General features: G+C 41.0%; 2 protein-coding genes across 3 annotated transcripts; both read left to right on the plus strand.

The window, feature by feature from the left end:
* The first annotated feature begins 1,896 nt into the window (after nucleotides 1-1,896).
* LOC120943792 (gamma-crystallin 1-like) lies at nucleotides 1,897-4,439 on the plus strand. Of its 2 annotated transcripts, XM_040357339.1 has the most exons (3): nucleotides 1,897-2,003; nucleotides 3,734-3,976; nucleotides 4,099-4,439. In XM_040357339.1, the coding sequence occupies exons 1-3, from the start codon at nucleotides 1,995-1,997 to the stop codon at nucleotides 4,372-4,374; spliced, it is 528 nt and encodes a 175-aa protein (XP_040213273.1). In that variant the 5' UTR covers nucleotides 1,897-1,994; the 3' UTR covers nucleotides 4,375-4,439. The 2 variants fall into 2 exon arrangements, with proteins under 2 accessions (XP_040213273.1, XP_040213272.1); XM_040357338.1 differs by lacking the exon at nucleotides 1,897-2,003 and having other exon boundaries at nucleotides 3,608-3,976.
* Nucleotides 4,440-7,157: 2,718 nt separating this feature from the next.
* On the plus strand, nucleotides 7,158-18,895 carry LOC120943793 (gamma-crystallin 1-like). Its single transcript, XM_040357340.1, has 3 exons — nucleotides 7,158-7,260; nucleotides 15,862-16,104; nucleotides 18,566-18,895. The coding sequence occupies exons 1-3, from the start codon at nucleotides 7,240-7,242 to the stop codon at nucleotides 18,842-18,844; spliced, it is 543 nt and encodes a 180-aa protein (XP_040213274.1). The 5' UTR covers nucleotides 7,158-7,239; the 3' UTR covers nucleotides 18,845-18,895.
* The last annotated feature ends 6,898 nt before the right edge of the window (nucleotides 18,896-25,793 follow it).

Raw genomic sequence — 25,793 nt, forward strand, 5'->3', positions numbered from 1 at the left:
AGCGTGGTAGCACACCGGCCTCATCACCTTACCCCTCACTGCCCACGAATGCAGGAACCTCCAGTCGGTGGCCATCGATGAACAGGCAATAGACTCCTAAGTACAGAGGGAACTGGACAGAGGCTTCGTCATCGGCCCCTTCCCACAGTCACCTTAACCAGTCAGTCCGATTGCGCCTGTCAAGGGCAAGTTCTCTAATAAACTCTGGTCTTTATGGAAGAGTGACAAGAAGAAAGCCATTGTTAAAAGAAAGCCATAAGAAGTCTTGTTGCAGTTTGTGAGAAGCAATGTGGGGGACACAGCAAACCTATAGAAGTAGGTGTTCAGGTCAGATGAGACTAAATCTCAGCTTGGCTTAAAAGCAAAAAGCTATGTGTAGCTGAAAACTAACACTGCACATCACCTTGTACACACCATTCTCACCTTGAAACATGGTGGTGGCAGCATCATGTTGTGGGGATGCTTTTCTTCAGCAGGGACAGGGAAGCTGGTCAAAGTTGACGGGAAGGTGGATTGAGCCAAATACGGGGCAATCTTAGAAGAAAACATGTTAGTGTCTGCAAAAGACTTGAGACTCGGGCAGAGGTTCACCTTCCAGTAGGACAACGACCCTAAACATACAGCCAGCTCTACTATGGAATGGTTTAGATCAAAGCATATTCATGTGTTAGAACGGCCCAGACCTAAATCCATTTGAGAAGCTGTGGCAAGAAAATTGCTGTTCATGAATGCTCTCCATCCAGTCTGATAGAGCTTGATCTATTTTGCAAAGGAGAATGGGCAAAATGTTCACCCTCTAGATGTGCAAAGCTTGTAGAGATAATGCCCAAAAAGACTTGCAGCTGTAATTGCAGCGTAAGGTGGTTCTACAAAGTATTGACTCGGGGGGCTGAATACAAATGCACGCCACACTTTTCACATATTTATTTGTAATAAAATGTGGAAAACCATTTATAATTGTTCTTCTACTTCCCAATTATGTACCACTTTGTGCTGGTCTATCACATAAAATCCCAATAGAATACATTTCACAGATCTCAGACATTTTCAGGAGAAAAACTTCTCCTCTATTCTCCCTCTGAGAACAGACGTTCTCAGATTCATAAACAGGCTGCAAAGGAGATAATTTTCCTCTGAGAACTGCCAAGAACTGAACCTAGAGAAAACTTCTCAGTTTAATAAGCGTACACCTTTGTTCTTACTTCATCACCTGGGGATGGAAGGTGGTTGGAATGAAAGAGGTGGAGTGCTACTAGAGTGATTGTATTACATTTTAGCTATACTCATTTCGAATGTTTTTTGTATTGGCTGCCCACCAAGGGTAAAAACTATCAGTTCAACACATCCCCCTAGAGAATTGCTCTATTGCACTTTTTTTCATAAATAATAATACTATTTAATAATATATAGTATTTGTGTTGTATGTGGACAATGGTTCCAATTTCATTAGAGTTATACAATCTATAAGTTAGATTGTCACACTGAAATTCACAAAAATAATTATGACAAATATGACAAAATACACTGCAACATTGCATCGATGCTTGGGTTAAAAGTTCTGGAAGTTTAATAGAGCCTGTCCTGATATGACATGCAGGCTCCTGTATTTTCTGTGCATGCATTTTCTGCTTAGAGCAACAGAAAAAATCAAGAGAAGCATTGGAATTAATGCTTTTCTTTGTAATGGGATAAAAGGCTACAATCTAGTTTACAGTGAATGTGTTTGCATTTATTTTAGAGATTTCTATACAAGGGTTCAAAAGAGGATTTTGACCAATCAAACAATTGCGAACCAGAAAAGCTGTCATAAGCAGAATCAACAATAGATGCCTAGAGAGCAACACAACAATTTGATACGATGTAGATACTGTATATGTTAATCCACACTGTAATTTATTCATACATGCAAATCTTAGCATTGTAGTGATACATTTAAATAGAAGCAGAAAAAATGTCTGTGATATACTGTGGTTAGTCTGTGAAGTCCATCCAAAATGGGGAAGGTAAGCAAAAAAATACTATTTATAACAATTATGTATCATGTAAGAAAATCTGCACTTACAATGCAGCTGAGTATTTTTTATTGTTTTCAGTAAAATAATTCCCAGAGTATTATTTTATTTACCCGTACAATACAGGATGTCAATATATATATTTTTCTTCTTAACAATATGCAGCACTGAAAATGTCATTAGAAATCCCCTTTCTAATTAATTACATTACAACAGTAAATATTAAAACGTATAATGTGTAGATTTCACCAGATTTCAGATTACAGATTTCATCTGTAAATGTTTATTATGTTATACAGTAGTTAGTTATATAAAAAGGTGATCTGTGAAAAAATAACTATTGCAATTTTTATGACTATATTTTTGCTAAATGAAAATGTAATCTACTAGAAAACAAAATCATTGATAAAATATTATTTATAAGTATTCTACCGAAAAAAAATCTATGTTAAAATAATGTTATTTTAATCTTGGAATACTTTAGATTACACAATTTACCATACTGTATCTACAACTAATCTTGTATTTATGAACATTTTCTAAAGGGACATCTGTTTTGCATTCCAATCAATTTCCAACCTTTTTCTAGAAAAATTTCAGCTGGAAGACAATTGGTTTCTACAGATAACATTAACAGTTAATATAATCCCAGTGTTGTAAAAATTTAGGCAATTTTAAAAGTATTCATTTTATTTATAGTTCTTTTTGATAAAGAAAGTGAAATGTAGCATATATTGTGATATATTTAATTTGGTTTGTCTATATGTTTACATTTACATTATTGCATGGACACCAGCTAAAATTGCAGGTTAGTCTAACAAATTATTAATGCCGGATTCTGAAATAGGGGACATAGAAGTCAATGAGGTAAACTGCAACAAAAACAAATCTGCACAGTGTCTTTTATCAGCAGCTGAATCATTTTCATATTTCATATATATGAAGGTCATTTTACTACGAGCAATTGGTTTTGAATTTGTAAAGTGAATTCTCACTTTGCTTAGTAAATATATGGAAACAGTGTACAATTTGAATACTCGGTTATGCACAAACAAAATTAAAACAAAAATAGGATTGTGTTTGCATATAATTGAATCATTGGATGATTAAAGTGAAAACAGTTTATTATTATTTACCCAGCTAAGTGAACAGTCTCTATTTTTTAGCAGTGATCCCTATGGGTAGAGGATGTTTAAGCTACCTCAAGGTTATGGCACATTTTAGGAAGCAAAGGTGGACATTATAAATATATAAGGGGAGCCTCAGAAAAAAAAGCTATTTTAAAATTACAACTTAAAAAAACTTACCATGCCCCTACTAAATGCCTCAGACTGTTTACTTTCCAAAAAAAGGTATTTGGTGGGAATTCATACTGTTATGGTATTTTAGGGCCTCAAGAAATCAGAATTGATCAATTTTCAAATATATACTGTATATACCATAGTTTGTAGACACTATAACTTTCAAATACCAAATGATCAAATACCACCAAAAGAAATTTATTTTTGTGCGAAAAAATTATACAAATTTAATTTGCGTACAGTATTGCATGACTGTGCAGTTGTCAAGTTAAAGTAGTGTAGTGCTGAAAAGCAAAAAACAGCCTGGTCATGAAAGGGGAAAAACCTTCCAGAGCTCAAGTGGTTAACACATACAAGTATGCAATATTATATTATCCTTATGGTTTAAGTGTTCATAAATTTCATATGTTCTATTTGCAGATCGTCTTTTATGAAGATAAAAACTTCCAGGGTCGCTCATATGAGTGCAACTGTGACTCTGCTGATTTGCACTCCTTCTTCAGCAGATGCAATTCCATCCGCGTGGAGAATGGAAACTGGATGATCTATGAACATCCCAACTACAAGGGACACCAATACTACCTGAAGAAAGGGGAATATCCTGACTATCAACAGTGGTTGGGTTTTAATGACTCCATCAGGTCCTGCCGCTTGACCCCACAAGTAGGAGCCCTTTCTGCTATAGCAGATTAAAGCAATACATCTTGCTAGTATAAAGACACAGTAGATTGTATTTACAAACAATAAATACAAAAACAAATTATGAAAATGATTCTGTCTTCCAGCATCGAGGTACATTCAGAATCAAGGTTTACGAGAAGGAAGATTTTGGAGGCCATATGATGGAATTCACAGAAGACTGCCCACATGTCCATGAGCAATTCCATTATAATGAAATTCAATCCTGTAGCATTCCTGAAGGACAATGGATTTTCTATGAAGAGCCCAACTACCGAGGGCGCCAATATTATCTGAGACCTGGAGAGTACAGGAGATATTCTGATTGGGGTGCAAGCAATTCTCGAGTTGGCTCCTTCAGGAGAGTTCTGGATTTCAATTAGTGCCTGTACTCTAAAGTAGTCACTATGTGATAGCAGCAATAAATATAATTGCAAATTTTCCATGACACACTTTGTTTTTATTTACAAATATTAGTTGTAGATCTGTTGTTACATACTCTAATAAAGGAACACTATAGTTTTCTATTGACATCGACCATGCAGCCCATATTTCGTCAAGTGCCTCCTTATGCACTTGTGGCTGAAATTTTAGTTGATCTACCTGACCATGGTTTGGTTTTAACAGAAGCCCTCATTTACCACTTCATGATTAGAGTTTGAACACTGCTGATTGGCATTCTGAATTCCTTGGATATCTTTTTATATCCCTTTCCTGATTTATACAGTATAACTACAATTTCCCGCAGATCGTTTAAACATTATTTTGCTTTGCCCATGACTCAGAATCCAGAAACTTCAATGCAGCACTGGATGGAAGATGCAAGGGTCTGTCAGGAGTCCAGAAACTCATTGGCACACACTAATTACAAGCAAACAGATCACAGGTGAGGATGGTTACCTTTAATAGCCATTCAAACCCCTTTGTGTCAACTTGTGTTACCAAGCCAAAATCACCAGGGTATGTAAACTTTTGATCAGGGTCATTTGGGTAGTTTCTGTTGTGACTATGATTTAAAAAGAGTAAACACAGGTTGATTGATAATGAATGGCTTCAGCCAAACATTAACCATGAGTGAAAGAAATGTGTTTGTGTTATCATTCATATTCTGTGAAAAATGGCCAAGAAATCATAAATGCTGCCAGGGTATGTAAACTTCTGAGCACAACTGTACCTAATTAGTGTTGGCCCAAGGGCTAATCCCCTCTGCTCCACAGCCTGATCAAGGATAAAACAACAACATTGATCAGGCGCCTGCTGTGGAGGCCTGCATAGGAGGAAAATCTGAAATAATGACAATCCTATAGACCTTATCTGCTAGAGGTAGCTCCTGGGAAGGAGTGTCATGGAAAAGCCACAAAAAAAATCCATAAAGCGCTTGGATCCAGGTGTATATCTTAAGTTTATTAATGTGAAAAAAACCTAACTCTCAGATTCCGTGAAGTAATTTTAGCCTCTTGGATTCCATGATTTAAATATAATCCATGATTATATTCACAATGACCAGTGTCTATAAATGCATACCTGCCCTCAGATGTAAGAGTCATGGATGTGCCTCTGTACCTGCCAATAACACCATCGGTGTGTGGTGGCTCGATTGATCTGGAGGCAGAGGGGAGGTGGATGGAATAGGGGAGCCGTGTGCCATTCCAGAGAGTAGTGCAGTCGACCAGGGGCTATGGCAGGTCTCCCCACAGCGACACCGTGCAGGGGTGGCCGGAAGCTAGCGATGACATCACTCACTGCCCCAGAAGGACAGCACAGAAGCCAGTGGAAAGGGTGGAGAGAAGGACACCAGGGTGGCAAGCCAATAGCATGGTCCTGTCACCATGACAGAGACAGATCCAGAACCCCTTCTCCTCTAAAGGGCAGGTATGCATTTATAGCCACTGGTCAGTGTGGACTTAGACTGTTTCACTGGGTTGGCAGACCTTATGTAACTTTTAATCAAGATGATGTTTCACTCTCACAATAAATTATATTTTAATTCATGGAATCTGAGAGGCAGTAATTAGTTCACAGAATCTGAGAGACTGTCAGGTTTTTCTTACATTCATAAACTTGAGATATACACCTGGATCCAATCGCTTTATGGAATTTGTTGTGGCTCTACAGCCTGATTACACTATCCCCACCCCAGAAGAGCCCAAGTGAGAGAATCACGGAGGCTGCCATTGCTGTCTTCTTCTAAGAATCCTGGCTGCCTGAATGTCGCTCCCTTTAAAAGTTTGAGTAACTGACTTACTAACTAACTTCACTAACTGAATTCAAATTGGATTTAGAACTCCCTGCATACATGTGCTTTCTGAATGGTCCAGTCGTCTTCTGGCACAAACAGAAGGCGACAGGGGGGAAGAGGAAGTGGCATACCTTGCTGCGGCAATGTGGGACGGAAGTCCCTAATAAAATTTACAAAAAAGATATGAAAATAAAACCAAAAAAATATCCAAAAATGAGGGGGGTTTGGTTTGTGGACCTATGTTTACAAAGGAGTTAAATTTTTGCCTGGAACTCCAACTTTATTCCCTTTATCTATTGTTGGGCATTAAATAGTTCCATTACTCCCATATATCTTTACTATTATTTATTTTTAAATAAATAAAATGTAATTAAAAGTCATGTTTTATAAGTATGGAAGGGTTTATTTTGTATAGCTTTTCATACCTTCCCGTTGCATGTACAATAGATCACCCTATTCATGTTACAGGCATCTCAGATATAAAAAGAGTCTTCCCTACAGATCCACAGACTGAAAGGAAAACCTGTCAGATATCTAGCTCTCCCGTAGTATATCAAAAAGCAGGATATTCCTCTGATCTTTGCCCGGTCATAAATAGTGAAATTGGCACAGAATAAGGGTTGCAAATAATTTAAATCCTAATGTAACAACAGAAAAGAACTATAAAAAGATAGATAGATAGATAGATAGATAGATAGATAGATAGATAGATAGATAGATAGATAGATAGTTTCTCTTTTGAAAAATGATGTGAACAAGTAACACACGCCTTTATACTTTGCTTCCTGCTCTATTCTTTCAGAGTGCATTACACAGTTAGCAGTAGCTATTCATACAGCCACATATGAAAACAATAGTTTTACATGGTTTTGTATGTAACAGCTCTTCACACACATGGCTAAACACAAATAAGTTGACATCATCCATCTTAAATGCAGACATCAGCACTAGAACATGTATTTAAAGGCTTTAGCATTGTCTAGTTATATTACTGGAGATTGAAGTTAAAATGTTTCCTACAATGGGCAAGGTAAGAGCATTTTTATTTGCAATAAGAAATAATGATTTATTTTTTTAATTGCCTGATTGCAGTAGAAAATGCTTTAACAAATATGGTAGCTTACAGCCTAACAATACCGAATCAACATATCTGATGTGATACATCCGGATCGTGCAAGTGTAGTAGATACAGAGGGGTTGTTTAATAAAAGCAAAAAGACGTTGCACTTTGCAATTGCAGTTGCACTCATTTTTCCCAGAGTTTAGTAAATGTGGTGAAATTTCACTTTGTAAAGAATACCTAAATAGGTTGGTAGGAAAATAGAGAAACATAATTTTTTTTGCACATGATTGGATGATGGAAATCGACAGAACTTCACCTCATTCATTGAGCTCTGGGGAAAATGAGTGAAATTGCACTTGCAAATTGCACAGTCTATTTTGCTTTAGTAAATCAACTCCACTTAGTCACAACAGGTATGACTGGTACAAAGCTTGGGGTGCTAGGACTGAGAAAAAATGTATACCTCTCAAATAGCCTAGCCTGGTTTTAGATTGTTTCCTTATTTATGAAAGTTATGAATATTTTAGGAACACTATGGCTACTGAAGTGACGTAGACTAGTCAGTTGTTACAAAATGACAACATGTCCACTTTGGTTGTGAAAATAGCTTTTTCATCTATATTTTAAATTAAATTCTGCTTTGGGAAATAGGAAAAAACTTGTGAATGTTCATTTAATTTTTTAAATTATGAATTATTGAATTATGTTCACTTTGATTGTCATGTGCAGATGCTTTTCACATGGCTGGATAATTGGGGTATATTATATTTTTAATGCTAATTAGCTTTTTTAATGTGAGAAACAAATAAAGAAAGAAATGGAATATGAAATATAATATGACCAGTCCACCATTAAAGACATTAGTAAGATCACAACTACCACTTGAGGTAGATATCAATATCTTAAATTAAAAGCAGATTTTTAGGAAGGGGTCTAAATTATATTTTTTTATCTGCTTGCCGCACTTGCACAGTACATTTACTGTATCAGGGTGGCGTGGCACTGGCAGGCAGGATCACATACATGTATATCATCCTGCCTCTCCCTGGTCAGAGGTGCCCTGCTTGCTTTTTACCCCGTCTGCTGTGGGTGGTAACTGATTGGCAGCTGCCTGGGCATTGACTGACAACTGCCTGGCCACAGATTTGCATTTCCCTGGTGGTCTAGGGGGGCATACCTGGTAGTCCAATGGGGTGGCCATCCTGGTAGTCCAGTGGGGTGGCCATGGTGGTCCTGGGCGGGATCTGAGGGGGGGCTGCACTGATGATCAGCACAGACCCCCCCTGTCAGGAGAGCAGCTGATCGGCTCTCCTCTACTTGCGTCTGTCGCGAGTGAGGAAAAGCCGATCCACAGCTCTTCCTCTTTACATCGTGATTAGCCGTGATTTGACACGGCTGATCACGTGGTAAAGAGCCTCCGTGTGTGGCGGCTGTTATCCTGCTGGACATCATATGACGTCCAGTCAGGATAACTGAACCGCCGCCCAATCGTCATTTTGCTATAGGCCAGGTGGGAAGTGGTTAACTAGCTCTATACTGGGCACTTTCACCCCCTTCCTTCCCAGACCAATTTTCAGCTTTCAGCGCTCTCGCATTTTGAATGACAAATACTCAGTCATGGTACACTGTACCCAAATGAAATTTTTATAATTTTAGTCACACAAATAGAGTTTTCTTTTGTTGGTAGTTATTCACCACTGAGTTGGTTTATTGTTTTGTGATATAAGTGAAAAAACAGCAAACATTTTTTTTTAAACAATATATTTTACTTTCTTTTTTAAAAGAAATCCCCCCAAAAAAAAATTTGTCATGAACTTAGGTCAAATGTATTCTGCTATATGTCTTTGGTAAAAAAAAATCCTAATACGTGTATGTTAATTTGTTTGTGTGAGTCTACAAGCTATGCTACACATTATTAAAAATTGATCAATCCTGATTCACTGATGGCCTATCTCATTTCTTGAGGCCCTAAAATGTCAGGACAATACAAATATCCCCCAAATTACCCCTTTTGGAAAGAAGACAGTCCGAGGTGTTTTAATAAGAGGCATAGTGAGTTTTTTGAAGTTGCAATTTTTTCCCACAATGCTTTTAAAAATATATATTTTTTTTTCACAAATCATAATTACAAGTTATTTCTCACACATGGTATAGGCATACTTGCAATTACACCCCAAAATACATTATGCTACTACTCCTGAGTATGGCGATACCACATGTGTGAGACTGGCCACATACAAAGGCCCAACATCCAAGTAGCACCTTCAGGCGTTCAAGGAGCATAAATTACCCATCTAATGTCATGACTACCTATCACTCTTTTGAAGGCCCTGGAGCACCAGGACAGTGGAATTACCCTTGAAATTACCCCATTTTAGAAAGAAAACACCCCAAAGTATATTCTATGAGGCATAATGAGTCTTTCAAACATGTCATTTTTTTCCCACAAGTTTCTGGAAAATGTGGGAAGAAAATGAATACACATGTTTTTTTTACACAAAGTTGTCAATTTATAAGATTTTTCTAACACATAGCATGTACATAGCAAAAATTACACGCCAAAATGCATTTTGCTACTCGTCCTGAGTATGGCGATACCACGTGTGAGACTTTTATACAGCCTGTGGTAATTACTCATCTAATTTCCTGACTAGTTATTTACATTTTGAAGGCCCTAGAGAACCAAGACAATGGAATTACCCACAAAATGACCCTATTCAACAAATGTTGTTAACTAGGACAGATGTGTGCAGATTTTGATCACTGGGACAGATATGTGCAGATGTAGATCACTGGGACAGATGTGTGCAGATGTCGATCACTGTGACAGATGTGTGCAGATGTTGCAATCACTGTAACAGATGTGTGCAGATGCCGATCACTGGTACAGATGTTGATCACTGGTACAGATGTGTGCAGATGTTGATCACTGGTACAGATGTGTGCAGATGTTTATTAGTGTGACAGTTGTGTGCAGGTGTTGATTATTGGTACAGATGTTGATCATTGTGACAGATGTGTGCAGATGTTGATCACTGGTACAGATGTGTGCAGATGTCGATCACTGGTACAGATGTTGATCATTGTGACAGATGTGTGCAGATGTTGATCAGTGTGACAGTTGTGTGCAGGTGTTGATTACTGGTACAGATGTGTGCAGATTTTCATCACTGTGACATGTGTTTTACTGTCATTTTTTTCCCACAAGTTTCTGGAAAATGTGGAAAAAAAATGAATACACATTTTTTTTTACACAAAGTTGTCAATTTATAAGATTTTTCTAACACATAGCATGTACATAGCAAATATTACACGCCAAAATGCATTTTGCTACTCGTCCTGAGTATGGCGATACCACGTGTGAGACTTTTATACAGCCTGTGGTAATTACTCATCTAATTTCCTGACTAGTTATTTACATTTTGAAGGCCCTAGAGCACCAAGACAATGGAATTACCCACAAAATGACCCTATTCAACAAATGTTGTTAACTGGGACAGATGTGTGCAGATTTTGATCACTGGGACAGATGTGTGCATATGTCGATCACTGTGACAGATGTGTGCAGATGTCGATCACTGTGACAGATGTGTGCAGATGTCGATCACTGTGACAGATGTGTGCAGATGTCGATTACTGTGACAGATGCGTGCAGATGTCGATCACTGTGACAGATGTGTGCAGATGTCGATCAATGGTACAGATGTTGATCACTGTGACAGATGTGTGCAGATGTCGATCACTGGTACAGATGTTGATCACTGTGACAGATGTGTGCAGATGTTGATCACTGGTACAGATGTTGATCATTGTGACAGATGTGTGCAGATGTTGATCAGCGTGACAGTTGTGTGCAGGTGTTGATTACTGGTACAGATGTGTGCAGATTTTCATCACTGTGACATGTGTTTTACTGTGTGGGGGCCCTGTGTGTTTTACTGTTAGGGATCAGTGAGTGTAAAGTGCATCCTGCGGGAACACAGACTGTCTCTGTTTCTCCTCTCCTGACAGTTTCCGTGTGAGGAGAAGCAGAGCCGATTGCCTAGCAACTGTTTACATCACACGATGACTGTGATTGGACACAGCCAGTGGCGAAGCTATACATTCTTTCATCCAGGGCAAAGAATTTGTTTGGCGCCCCCCTCCCCCTGTAACAGGACAACATTAGGCAGGAAAGTGAGAAACTCCCAGGCCATAGCTGTCGAGTCAGCTGTCTGTCCACTCCCCCTTGTGCTTCTCTGCCCCCTGTGCTCCCCTGGTCCCCCTTGCTCCTCTGTTCTCCTCTGCTCCTTTATTCCCCCATGCTCCTCTGTGCCTCTGTGCTCCTTTGGTCCCCCCATGCTCCTGTGGTCCCCCCTGCTCATTTGGTCCCCCCTGCTTCTCTGTTACCCCTGCTCCTCTGGTACCCCCATGCTCCTCTTGTATCCCCTCTGCTCCTCTGGTCCCACACGTGCTACTCTGGCCCCTCCATGCTCCTCTGGTCCCCAACATGCTCCTCTGGTCCCCTTCTGGTCCTTCTGTTCCCCACATGCTCTTCTGGTCCCCCTGTGCTCCTCTGGCCCCCCCTGCTCCTCTGCCCCCTCCACATACTTATCTGTTCCCTGTGCTCCTCTGTTCTGCTACATGCTCCACATGCTCCCCCATGCTCCTCTGGTCCCCCTGTGCTCCTCTGGTCCCCCACATGCCCCTCATGGTCCCATATGCTCCTCTGGTCCCCCCTGTGCACCTTTGGTTTCCCACATGCTTCTCTGGCCCCCCGTGCTTCTATATTCCCCTCCATGCTCCTCTGGCCCCCCCTGTGCTCCCCTGGTCCCCCACAGGCTCCTCATGGTCCCCTGTGCTCCTCTATTCCCCCATGCTCCTATTTTTCCCCACATTCTCCTCTGGTCCCTGTGCTCTCTGGTCCCTCGTGCTCCTCTGGTCCCCCTGCTCCTCTGGTCCCCCATGCTCCTCTGGTCTCCCTGTGCTCCTCTGGTCCCCCACATGATCCTCTGTCCCCCCCACATGCTCCTCTGGTCCCCCACTTGCTCCTCTGGTCCCTCCTGCTCATTTGGTTCCCCCCATACTCTTCTGGTACCCCTGTGCTACTCTGGTGCCCCACATGCTCCTCTTTTCCCCTGTACTCCTCTATTCCCCAACATGCTCCTCTTGTCCCCCCCCCCATGCTCATCTGGTCCCCTACTGTGCTCAACTTCTTTTGAATAAAGCCATGATGCTCAGAGCTGAAAAGCTCATCATATGATCATAAAGACAGACAAACACTGACAGTTATAACATAACATTCCTCAGCATTCGTTCTCCTGGTCTTTTCTTCCCCCACTCTCCATCCTGTCTGCTGCCACAGGGAATCTAAATGTAGAGGGAGGGAAGGAAAGACCAGGAGAACAAGTGCAGAGGAAGGTTATGTTATAACTGTGTGTGGCTGTCGGTCTTTCGGATCGCATGATGAGCTTCTCAGTGCTGAGTATCATGTCTAGTTAACCCATTTTTAACCTTTAGTTAACCATAATCTGCACTAAATAACTCATTCTCCCCATTCTCTCCTTAAAGCGGGGGTTCACCAGCAAAAAAAAAAATTAAAAGCCAGCAGCTACAGATACAGCAGCTGCGGGCTTTTAAAACATGAACACTTACCTGTCCAGGTCGCCAGTGACGTCAGCAGCTGAAGCCAAGCGGTAGCTCGGCTTTCGGCTTCCCCACCGCCATCCTCGGTGAGGGAATCGAGAAGTGAAGCTACTGCGAATGCGCAAGTAGCGCTGCGCCGTTCCACTGGTGTCCCCGTTGTGTTCTGGGAGCCGAGTGTTTCCCAGAACACAACGGAGGGGCGACACGGAGCGGCCGGACTCCCGCGGGAGTCTATACCAGGAAGTGGTGCAAATACCTGTTTTATACAGGTATCTGCACCCCCTCCCCCCTGAAAGGTGTCAAATGTGACACCGGAGGGGGGGAGGGTTCCGAAAAGCGGAGGTTCACTTTTGGGTGAACCTCCGCTTTTTAATAATATATTTTCCTGCTGATCTTTTTATTTTATTTTTTAATCATTAATTTTAAAACTTTTGGGGTTTTTATTAATTGTTTGTTATTTTTTCATATTTTTTTTTTCATTTGTAAAAAACAAACGCTGTACCAGAATCATTGTAAAAATTAAAATGTTCTGTGTGTTTTTTAACTATAATTACAGGACAACATCTTCTAAAGAAAGTTATGTTTGTCTTAAAATAACAATGTATGTGCTACTTTTTTATCTTAAGTAATGACAAAGTAATTTTCAAATGAATGGACACATAGCAGAAAATAAAAAGTTGCTCTAGTCCATAGGGGGTGTAAAGGTGTGAGAGCCAAGGTAGTGAGTATCAACATAAATTATTTGAAACCGATCCCTGCTGATTTATTACTGTTAGGCTAGAAAAAGACTACAGCTTCTTTTGCACCACCTACCGTCATATGGTGGATTTGTGAAGTATAAGGAAAACTTGTTTTTATGTTTGTTTAATATATAAAGTAAAACAAACAAACAAACTGGTTCTTAAATAAGACTGTTAAGGAAATTTGTTAGTTCTGTATATAATTTTATTCTATTTTGTATGTATTGCACACTGTCCTCACTGTGCACACAACACTAATAATGTTTTCATTACGTGTTTGCATTCTTTCGAGTCCTGATTAGAACTAGTCTGCCTATGTTACGCCCCTTGTTACCATAAATGTAAAAAGATAGGCCCGGATTCAGAAAGATTGCCGTAAGTTTAGGCGGGCGTAGCGTATCTCATATATGCTACGCCGCCGTAACTTTGAGAGGCAAGTCCTGTATTCAGAAAGAACTTGCGCCCAAAGTTACGGCGGCGTAGCGTATATGGGCCGACGTAAGCTCGCCTAATTCAAAATAGGCTGGTAGGGGGTGTGTTGTATGCTAAACAGTCGTGACCCCACGTAATTGACGTTACTAACGAACGGCGCATGCGCCGTCCGTGAAAATATCCCAGTGCGCTTGCTCCAAATTACGCCGCAAATAGTCATTGCTTTAGACGTGAACGTAACTTACGCACAGCCCTATTCGCGTACGACTCACGCAAACGACATAAACAACGCAAAATTTGACGCTGGCCCGACGTCCATACCTAACATTGGCTACGCCTCATAGAGCAGGGGTAACTATACGCTGAAAAAAGCCTTACGCAAACGACGTAAAAAAATGCGCCGGGCGCACGTACGTTTCTGAATCGGCGTATCTAGCTCATTACCATATTCGACGCGTAAATCTACGGAAGCGCCACCTAGCGGCCAGCGTAAATATGCAACTAAGATACGACGGCATAAGAGACTTACGCCGCTCGTATCTAGGCAACTGTGAGGCGTATCTGATTCTATGAATCAGGCGCCGAGTTGCGACGGCCCGCATTCGGAGTTACAACGGCGTATCTGGAGATACGCCGTCGTAACTTCTTTCTGAATCCGGCCATAGTTATTATTAATTTGGAACCACTAATCAATATGAGGTTAAGAGTTGCCTATCTATAAAATGTCCAGGTCACTACCAAAAGTAAACACTATAGGGTTGATTTACTAAAACTTGAGAGTGCAAAATCTGGCACAGCTCTGCATAGAGCCACCCACACTGAACCACCAGATATGCCACCCTAGACTACCAGGTATATGTTAATCAGTGCCCAGGCAGCTGCCAATCAATACCCAGGCAGCTGCCAATCAGTGCCCATCCACAATGCCTTCCAGTATCAGTGCCACCAGTGATGCCTATCAGTGCCATCGATCAGTGCCGCATATCAGTGCCCATCAGTGCCATGTTTCAGTGCCCAGCAGTGCTGCCTATCAGTGCCCAGCAGTGCCTCCTAGCATTGCCATCCATAAGTACCCATCAGTGCAGCCTTTCAGTGCCCATCAGTGTCGCCTATCAGTGCCCATCAGTGCCCACCAGTGCCACCCATGAGTGCCCATCAGTGCCGCCTATCAATGCCCATCACTGCTGCATATCAGTGTTGCCCATCAGTGATGCCTATCAGTGCCCACCGTCAGTGCCAGTCAGTGCCCATCGGTGCCTATCAGTGTCACCTCATCGGTGCCACCTTATCAGTGCCCATCAGTGCCACCTTATCAGTGCCCATCAGTGAAGGAGAAAACTTATTTACAACATTTTACAACAGAAACAAAAGAAAAACTTTTATTTTTTTCAAAATTTTCGGTCTTTTTTTATTTGTTTAGCAAAAAATAAAAACCGCAGAGATGATCCCAAGCTCTATTTGTGGGAACAAAATGATAAAAATTCTGTTTGGGTACAGTGTAGCATGACCACGCAATTGTCATTTAAAAAGCGCCAGCGCTGAAAGCTGAAAACTGTCTAGGGCAGGAAGGGAGTGTAAGTGCCTGGTATTGAAGGGGTTAAGAAACATATGCGGATCAATACATTTTTCTGGGTTCTTATCAATTACTAATTGATATGTTAGGAGCTTAGACTTTTAAAAGAACATAACAAATATGTGTTACTTTTACTCAGTTTTCAGTTGTTATAATGAATGTCGACTACGTTAAGACTTTATATTTTTCGCCGCACAGATCATATTCTATGAGGACCGAGACTTTCAGGGCAAGTCTTATGAAGTTTACTCAGACTCTCGTGACCTTTCCTATTACTTCAACCGTTGCAACTCCATAAGGATCTCTACAGGAAACTGGATGTTATATGAATTTCCTAACTTCCAGGGAAACCAGTATTACCTTCGTAATGGAGAATATCCTGATTTTCAACACTGGATGGGATTTAATAACTCTATTAGATCTTGTCAACTAATTCCTCAGGTATACTTTATACAAAGTAATTACCTAGGCATTTCATCAACTTTTGATGAAATTATTGTGAAATTCATGTTATGGGTGGGAATTGGTATATTAAGCAACCTGACAAGGCCTTTATCTTCCCAGAGGAGTAGAAACATTTCAAAAAATTCTTGTTGGCTCATGCTTCCATGCATGTTAAAGTACGTTTGAATCTGCCAGTACAACCATGCTAAACTAACAATTTCTGCAATGTAATTGAAAATGGACGATGAGTAAAGCAAACCATGCATTAAAGGGGTTGTAAAGGTAAACATTTTTCCCCTAAATAGCTTCCTTTACCTTAGTGCAGTCCTCCCTCACTTACCTCATCCTTCGATTTTGCTTTTAAATGTCCTTATTTCTTCTGAGAAATCCTCACTTCCTGTTCTTCTGTCTGTAACTCCACACAGTAATGCAAAGCTTTCTACCTGGTGTGGAGTGTCGTACTTGTCCCCTCCCTTGAGGGGGGAGGTGGCGAGCAGGAGAGACAGGACACCCACTAATACAGCTCTTTTCTCTATCTGCAACGTAGAGAGTGTCCTGACTCTCCTGCTCACCCCCTCAAAAGAAAGGGGGCGAGCATGACACTCCACACCAGGGAGAAAGCATTGCATTACTTTGTGGAGTTACAGACAAGTAGTGAGGATATCTCAGAAGAAATAAGGACATTTAAAAGCAAAATTGAAGGATGAGGTAAGTGAAGGAGGACTGCACTAGGGTAAAGGAAGCTATTTAGGGGAATTCTTTTTACCTTTACAACCCCTTTAAATAGCAAGGTCTGGCTATTTGACTCAGTCCCTCTCCCCCCCCCCCCTTATGTACAATTGCTATATAAAAACTTTAAATACATTACCAGTCAAGAAGAAAGATTTGTAATGCTATGCATAGGTTTCTGGATGCTTCCAATAAAGGATTATAATGTTACTGGGCCTTCTTGTGGAATGCAGATCAACTTCTTACAGGATATGGATCCTTAGCTTTCTCAGGATCTCATTAGAAGACCCAGTGACATCTCCCTTGACTAAGCAAAGAAAAAGTAGCCATATTCCTAGATAACATTTCCTTTTTACTGGTAAAGTGAAAGGGTCAGTAAAACAGATGAACCTTGCATTTCACAAAGTCATCTAAAATGAATACATAAGGAATAGTTAAATATGAAAAAAGAAAGAATATCTTTCAAGTGGAAGAGAAAGAAATAAGTGGTATGTCATCATTTGCAGGACCACATATAAGAAACTAGATTCTAGTTAACTACCGTATTTGCCGGCGTATAAGGCGACCAGGCGTATAAGACGACCCCCTAATTTTACAGTTTTTAAAGATTTTTTTGCCTGTACTCACCATATAAGACGACCCCCATTCCGATGCTTCATATTTCTTTCTTCTTGAGCAATATTCTTCTTCATTCTTGCTGGAGATGGAACCAATCATGGAGAGCGATGTATTCTATTAATGAATACAAAGTCTGCTTGGATTGGCAGAGGCTGTAACATCATCAGCCCACGCCTCTCCGACTCTCAAAGCCAATCCGAGGCAGCCTACTGTATGTAGGCACTTGGATTGGCAGAGGTTGTTACCTCAATCCAAGCAGGCTCTGTATTCATTTGAACACATCGCTCAACAGGATTGGCTAAGCGGTATATACTGTATGTAGCTAAAGCTACATACAGTATTACCGCACATCCAGCAGGCATCCGAGCAGCTGACCCGGCGTATAAGACAACCCCTGCTTTTTGGACAGTTTTTTTAAGTGTAAAAGGTAGTCTTTTACGCCAGCAAATACAGTACCTATTAAACTGATCCTTTGACTTAGTAGTTTGAGTCATAGCCATGGAACATGTATGTAGATCAAGAAATTCTGAATAAAGTCAAAAGTATAATCAAAAGTCTTCTGCACATTTGCACTGGATTCCTACCTCTCCTAAAATACATATTTTGACACTTCCTGTTAGTTCTCCTTCCTCTAACAAATTCCCAATGGACCACTACAAGGAAGTGTTATATGTTACAGGGCTCTGGGTTCAAGGCACTACGAACAGTGAAGATGGTATCTGTAGAAATGTGTTTAGACTAATAGGTTCCTGTATTGTAGTATTGTAGCATGTTTCGCACAGTTAGGGTACTAGCAGGTTTTAATTAAAAACAGCTGCCATGAAAAAACATGGAGGCTGTTATTACTAACCTCCTTCTAAAATGGGGCTTGGCATTAATACTTTGGCCCAGAACAAATAAGGACATAACAAGTTCTGGCTTTTGTGCCTTTTATATTGCTGCATATTTGCTCCAGAATAACTATAATTTCTCCCATTGCAGCTGAACGTTGAACCTGTTTTAGTGTACATTTTACAACAATTTATTTATAACTAGTAGATAAATACTGTATAAATTACAACATTTCTTAGTTGTATGCTAATTAAATGTTTTGTTTGTTTTTTTCTAACAGCATCAGGGATCATTTAGGCTCAGCATTTACGAGAAAGAAGATTTCAAAGGTCAGATGAGAGAGTTCACTGAAGACTGTCCTCATGTATTTAGTGACTTCAACTATAATGACATATACTCCTGCAACGTGTTTGAGGGTTACTGGATTTTTTATGAAGAGCCAAACTACAGAGGACGTCAGTATTATCTGAGACCTGGAGAGTACAGGAAGTACACTGAGTGGGGAGCTGAAAACCCTAAAATTGGTTCCTTCATTTGTGTTAAACCTTATTACCATTAAAAAGTCCATACCTGTATATGAATAACAATAAAGATGTTCATTAAAGTTGAACTTCAGCCTTCCATTTTTTCTGCAGATTGGTAGCAAGTCCTTTCATTTGTTGAAACTGATTACTCTCAATTCTCTGGAAACTTGCAGTTCCTAAATATAACCCTTTGAAGCTGCAACGTCTTGAGCCCGCCTTCATTTCCTGTCTACACAAGTTCAGCCATTCCTCAATCACTTATCCCTTAACTCTTACTGTTGTTGGCCCACCTCTCACAGCTATTAACTTTCTCTGTCAGTATTCATTTTTTTTCCAAGTTTTATCTGAAAGAACATTTACCAACACGCCCCTCCCCATACACTGACAGACCTCCCTTCCCATCTGCCCTAAACCCCCATTGTTATCATGCTATAGTCCCCCAGTCACCTCTTCTCAGTTCTTGTTCTTGCTTTGTCGTTTCCCATGCCACTATTCCACTGCTACTGCAGTCACTGGTTCACAGTTCTATAAAAACCTACAACACCCCTTGACCACCTTATTAGCAGTGAAACCTACACTGGTCAAAAACTACAGACTGATTTTGCATACCCCCTGCATTCCTTCCATGCAATTACTCCCTTGTTCATACCCTCCACGTGCAATTCTTGCATTTACTGCTCCCCTGAAACTGTATACACCCCACTTGTGCACAAATTGCCTTGCAATATATTCTCTGCTTTTCTCTTCTTCATGCACTGTCCTCTTTAATAGCCTCCACAACTAATTTGTGTACATGATGAAGGATAAAAACATGTGGGACTTTATATGAGGCTATAACAAATAATAGTTTATAGCCATCATGCCTAAATTGCAAGACTAACTAGGTGAGAGAACAGTGGGACTTTATATGAAACATACAAGGTAAATGGGTACTAATATGTCTGGCTAATAACTGGTAATATGCAAACTGTTATTGTAAAAAAGGAATAATTTTATATAAAGATAAACTATTTATTTCATACAGTAATACATACACATATAATAGCAAAATAAAATAGTAGTACATAGTATTGACAGACTCTTTTGTTCCCTATGAATAACAAGAATGTAAAACATACCGTATTTATCGGCGTATAACACGCACAGGTATATAACATGCACCCTAACTTTAAGAGGGAAGTTTCAGGAAAATAACTTTCCACAGACCCCTGCGTATAACACGCAGGCACAGTTTATCGATTTTCAGGGTAAAAAAGTGAGTGTTATACGCCAATAAATACAGTATATATAACGTCAGCATAGTACAGTAAGATTGCAAATTATCCCTAGATGATAACAATGTGAGTAGCATGCAATTGCTTGACGTGTTTCGTGGAATAACTCCACTCATCAGGAGCAGATGCGATATCTAAAGATGATCTAAAGATCTAAAGATGTAAATAGATAGTGTAAATTATTGATAAACACTATGTCTTAGCATGGGAGAGGGGGATACAAAAAAATGGTAGTGGAAAAGGACCCAACCTGGCTAGGGATCAACTAGGAGCCTAGGTGTGAAGCGGTGAGGACTGGAGGCCAGCCAAAGTAATCATCAGTGGGAGCTAAGGTGGTAAACCCAGAGCACAAGGATGACAACCAAAACAGGGAACGGATATTTTGAGGAGTGTGATATCCCATGAATGAGGGTGATATAAATTACATCACTACAACCTATGTAGAGTAAATGAATATGATAATATGATGTAATATGCTAAATAGATATGTGGGGTAAATGTCTTAATCAGTGTGCTAGACTTTTCCACCACCCTCTTTTTGTATCCCCCCTCCCATGCTGAGACATAGGGCCGGATTCTCGTAGAGCGGCGCATCTTTGTGCCGGCGTAGCGCATCACATATGCGCTATGCCGATGTAACATAGAGAGGCAAGAACAGTATTCACAAAGCACTCGCTCCCTACGTTGCGCCAGCGTAAGGTAAAGTATTCGGCGTAAGCCCGCCTAATTCAAAGTAGGTGGACGGTGGGCGTGTTCCATTTAAATGAACCGTGACCCCATGCAAATGATGGTCCGAACGAACGGCACATGCGCGCGCATGCTCAGAATCACGTCGAAGATACTCCCTAAAATACGACGGCTCAATGCCTATGACGTGAACATAACCTACGCCCAGCCCTATTCACGTACTACTACGTAAACTACGTAAAATACGACGGCTGTTCCGTCGTCCATACCTTTGCATGGGATGCGCCTCCTATAGGTGGAATAACTTTATGCCGGACGTACGCCTTACGTAAATGGCGTATATTACTGCAACGGGCGCAAGTACGTTCGTGAATCGGCGTATCTCGGTCATTTACATATTCGACGCGTAATTCAATGGAAGCGCCCCTTGCGGCCAGCGTAAATATGCGCCCAAGATACGACAGCGTAGGGAACTTATGTCGGCCGGACAAAGCCACATTTCAGGCGTAACTTGCATTAAGAATCAGGCGCATAGATACGACGGCGCACATTGACACTTACGCGGCGTATCTGCAGATACGTAGCGTAAGTGTTACCTGAATCCGGGCCATAGTGTTTATCTATAATTTACACTATCTATTTCCATCTTTAGATACCCATATTGCATCCACTCCTGATGAGTGGAGTTATTCAACGAAACGCGTGGAGCAATTGGATGCTACTCACGTTGTTACCATCTAGGAATAATTTTCAACCTTACTATACTATGCTGACGTTATGTATATGTTATACATTCTTGTTATTCATATGGAACAAAGGGTTCTGGCAATACTATGCACTACTATTTTATTATGCTATTATAATTGAATGTATTACTGTATGGAATAAATATTTTATCTTTATATAAAATTATTCCTTGTTTACAATTTATTATTATATAGCAGTTGTCATATTACTAGTTATTAGCCAGACATATTTGTACCCATTTACCTTGTATGCTTCATATAAAGTCCCACTGTTCTGCTCCATAGTTAGTCTTTAATTTGTGTACATAGTGCCCACCATCATACTACTTGTTAAAATGTTTTGTTTACTGTTATTTTCTCTGCAGTCCTCCACTGCAAATAATTCCCACCATCTTAGCCTTCTGCACATGTTCCTACCATCATACCTATTTCCTAACTTGCACACGTTGTTTGCTGTCATAGTCTAAACACCGCTGCCCTGCACATGCTGCATATTGTCATACCCTTCAAACTCCTCTCGTTATAATACTACTCACCATCATACCCTCTGCACTCCTCTCTTGTGCATACCACCTGCCACTATACCCTCCACACTCCCTTCCTGCACACACCACCCACCACCTTAAACTAAGCATTCTTTATATGCACATACTCCTCACCATCATACGTTCAACATGTCTCTCCTGCACATACTGCCAACCACCAGCCCAGAAACATACTATTGTACAACACTGTAATTACCATGGCAGGTGATGAAGAACTGAAGAGGATGTGTTGATGATACTGAGGTTAGTACAGATGTGTGGGGTGAGGGAGGGTGACACCACCAATCCCACAGTTGCCGACACTTTGGCCCCATACACACGAGAGAATTTATCCGCGGATACGGTCCAGCGGACCGTTTCCACGGATAAATCCTCTCAAAGATTTCCGCAGATTTCTATGCGATGGAGTGTACTCACCATCGCATTGAAATCCGCGCGGAAATCCTCTGGCGATGACGTGTCGCGCCGTCGCCGCGATTATGACGCGGCGACGGGCGCGACGCTGTCATATAAGGAATTCCACGCATGCGTCAAATCATTACGACGCGTGCGGGGAATCCCTTTGGACGGATGGATCCGGTGAGTCTGTACAGACGAGCGGATCCATCCGTGGGATCCGATTCCAGCGGATAGATATTCTGTGCATGTCGACAAATATCTATCTGCTGGAATTCGGAAATATCCGCGGATAAATATCCGCCGGAGTGTACACACCATAGAATCTATCCGCTGAAACCCATTCGATGGGATTTATCTGCGGATAGATTCTATGGTGTGTATGGGGCCTTAGTCTTGCAGACAGTAAACTTTGCCGTATTGCAGATTTCTGTCTGCTGTTGGTATCCACACACATACTTGAGTATTCATAAAATATAATTTGATCCTACTCAATGTAGATACTACACACATTTGCTGCTGTCTCTGTACCATAATATGCTCCAATTACTGCGCCACAAGCAGGGGCGGACTGACAGTTCATGGGGCCCCCGGGCAAAAGGAGATCATGGGGCCCCCTGTGTCTCCGCCCATGTGTCCCTGCCCACGTTAAAGCTACATTCACACAAAGTCCCACCTACATATTGCACTGCCCACATTGCAGGCGTTCAAAGAATTTCTCTACACACTGTTCAAAATAAATGTTTATTATAGGAATTAAAACATTCTTCTCACTGATCACCAATGTAAGGGACATTCTTCCCACTGATCACCAATGTAAGGAGCATTCTTCTCACTGATCACCAATGTAAGGGACATTCTTCCCACTGACTACCAATGTAAGGAACATTCTTCTCACTGATCACCAATGTAAGGGACATTCTTCCCACTGATCACCAATGTAAGGGACATTCTTCTCACTGATCACCAATGTAAGGGACATTCTTCCCACTGATCACCAATGTAAGGGACATTCTTCTCACTGATCACCAATGTAAGGGACATTCTTCCCACTGATCACCAATGTAAGGAGCATTCTTCTCACTGATCACCAATGTAAGGAACATTCTTCCCACTGATCACCAATGTAAGGAACATTCTTCCCACTGATCACCAATGTAAGGGACATTCTTCCCACTGATCACCAATGTAAGGGACATTCTTCTCACTGATCACCAATGTAAGGGACATTCTTCTCACTGATCACCAATGTAAGGGACATTCTTCTCACTGATCACCAATGTAAGGGACATTCTTCTCACTGATCACCAATGTAAGGGACATTCTTCCCACTGATCACCAATGTAAGGAACATTCTTCCCACTGATCACCAATGTAAGAGACATTCTTCTCACTGATCACCAATGTAAGGGACATTCTTCCCACTGATCACCAATGTAAGGGACATTCTTCTCACTGATCACCAATGTAAGGGACATTCTTCCCACTGATCACCAATGTAAGGGACATTCTTCCCACTGATCACCAATGTAAGGGACATTCTTCTCACTGATCACCAATGTAAGGAACATTCTTCTCACTGATCACCAATGTAAGGGACATTCTTCCCACTGATCACCAATGTAAGGATCATATTTCCCACTGATCACCAATGTAAGGGACATTCTTCCCACTGATCACCAATGTAAGGGACATTCTTCCCACTGATCACCAATGTAAGGGACATTCTTCTCACTGATCACCAATGTAAGGAGCATTCTTCTCACTGATCACCAATGTAAGGAACATTCTTCTCACTGATCACCAATGTAAGGGACATTCTTCCCACTGATCACCAATGTAAGGATCATATTTCCCACTGATCACCAATGTAAGGAACATTCTTCCCACTGATCACCAATGTAAGGAACATTCTTCTCACTGATCACCAATGTAAGGAACATTCTTCTCACTGATCACCAATGTAAGGAACATTCTTACCACTGACCACCAATGTAAGGGACATTCTTCCCACTGATCACCAATGTAAGGGACATTCTTCTCACTGATCACCAATGTAAGGGACATTCTTCCCACTGATCACCAATGTAAGGGACATTCTTCCCACTGATCACCAATGTAAGGGACATTCTTCCCACTGATCACCAATGTAAGGGACATTCTTCTCACTGATCACCAATGTAAGGAACATTCTTCCCACTGATCACCAATGTAAGGAACATTCTTCCCACTGATCACCAATGTAAGAGACATTCTTCTCACTGATCACCAATGTAAGGGACATTCTTCCCACTGATCACCAATGTAAGGGACATTCTTCCCACTGATCACCAATGTAAGGGACATTCTTCTCACTGATCACCAATGTAAGGATCATATTTCCCACTGATCACCAATGTAAGGAACATTCTTCCCACTGATCACCAATGTAAGGAACATTCTTCTCACTGATCACCAATGTAAGGAACATTCTTCTCACTGATCACCAATGTAAGGAACATTCTTCTCACTGATCACCAATGTAAGGAACATTCTTCCCACTGATCACCAATGTAAGGAACATTCTTCCCACTGATCACCAATGTAAGGAACATTCTTCTCACTGATCACCAATGTAAGGAACATTCTTCCCACTGATCACCAATGTAAGGAACATTCTTCTCACCGATCACCAATGTCAGGAACATTCTTCCCACTGATCACCAATGTAAGGGACATTCTTCCCACTGATCACCAATGTAAGGAGCATTCTTCCCACTGATCACCAATGTAAGGAACATTCTTCTCACTGATCACCAATGTAAGGGACATTCTTCTCACTGATCACCAATGTAAGGGACATTCTTCTCACTGATCACCAATGTAAGGGACATTCTTCCCACTGATCACCAATGTAAGGAACATTCTTCCCACTGATCACCAATGTAAGGGGCATTCTTCCCACTGATCACCAATGTAAGGAATATATATAGGGAATAACACTCACTTAGGCTGGATTCACACCTATGGCATTTTTAGTGCTTTTTGCATTTTGCAGATTTGCACTACAGAACGTGTTCCATAGGAAACCATGTTAAATGGATTGTTGTGCAAATCTGCAAAATGCACAAAAAATGCCATAGGTGTGAATCAGCTTTAGTCCAGGTTCGCACTGACAGTGGGAATGAAATTGTGCGAGACAGTTCAGCTAAACTCGCATGATTTCATACCCGCATGTCAGTGTGAATTTGGCGGGTGATTTCAGAGACATCTGTGAGGGTTGCTGCACAGATGTCTATGGAAATTGCACCAAGAAGTCGCCAAAAGTTGTACAGAAACTACTTTTGGGAATCGGCG

This window comes from Rana temporaria, chromosome 6 (genome assembly GCF_905171775.1).
Source record: "Rana temporaria chromosome 6, aRanTem1.1, whole genome shotgun sequence".
NCBI lineage: Eukaryota > Metazoa > Chordata > Amphibia > Anura > Ranidae > Rana > Rana temporaria.

Excerpts from the sequence above, each read along its gene's own strand:
- LOC120943793 (XM_040357340.1), top strand. The coding sequence starts at position 7,240 with ATGTTTCCTACAATGGGCAAG. Across the intron at positions 7,261-15,861 it reads TGTTTCCTACAATGGGCAAG|ATCATATTCTATGAGGACCG; the intron begins GTAAGAGCATTT and ends TTCGCCGCACAG. Across the intron at positions 16,105-18,565 it reads CTTGTCAACTAATTCCTCAG|CATCAGGGATCATTTAGGCT; the intron begins GTATACTTTATA and ends TTTTTCTAACAG.
- LOC120943792 (XM_040357338.1), top strand. The coding sequence starts at position 3,623 with ATGAAAGGGGAAAAACCTTCCAGAGCTCAAGTGGTTAACACATACAAG. Across the intron at positions 3,977-4,098 it reads CCTGCCGCTTGACCCCACAA|CATCGAGGTACATTCAGAAT; the intron begins GTAGGAGCCCTT and ends TCTGTCTTCCAG.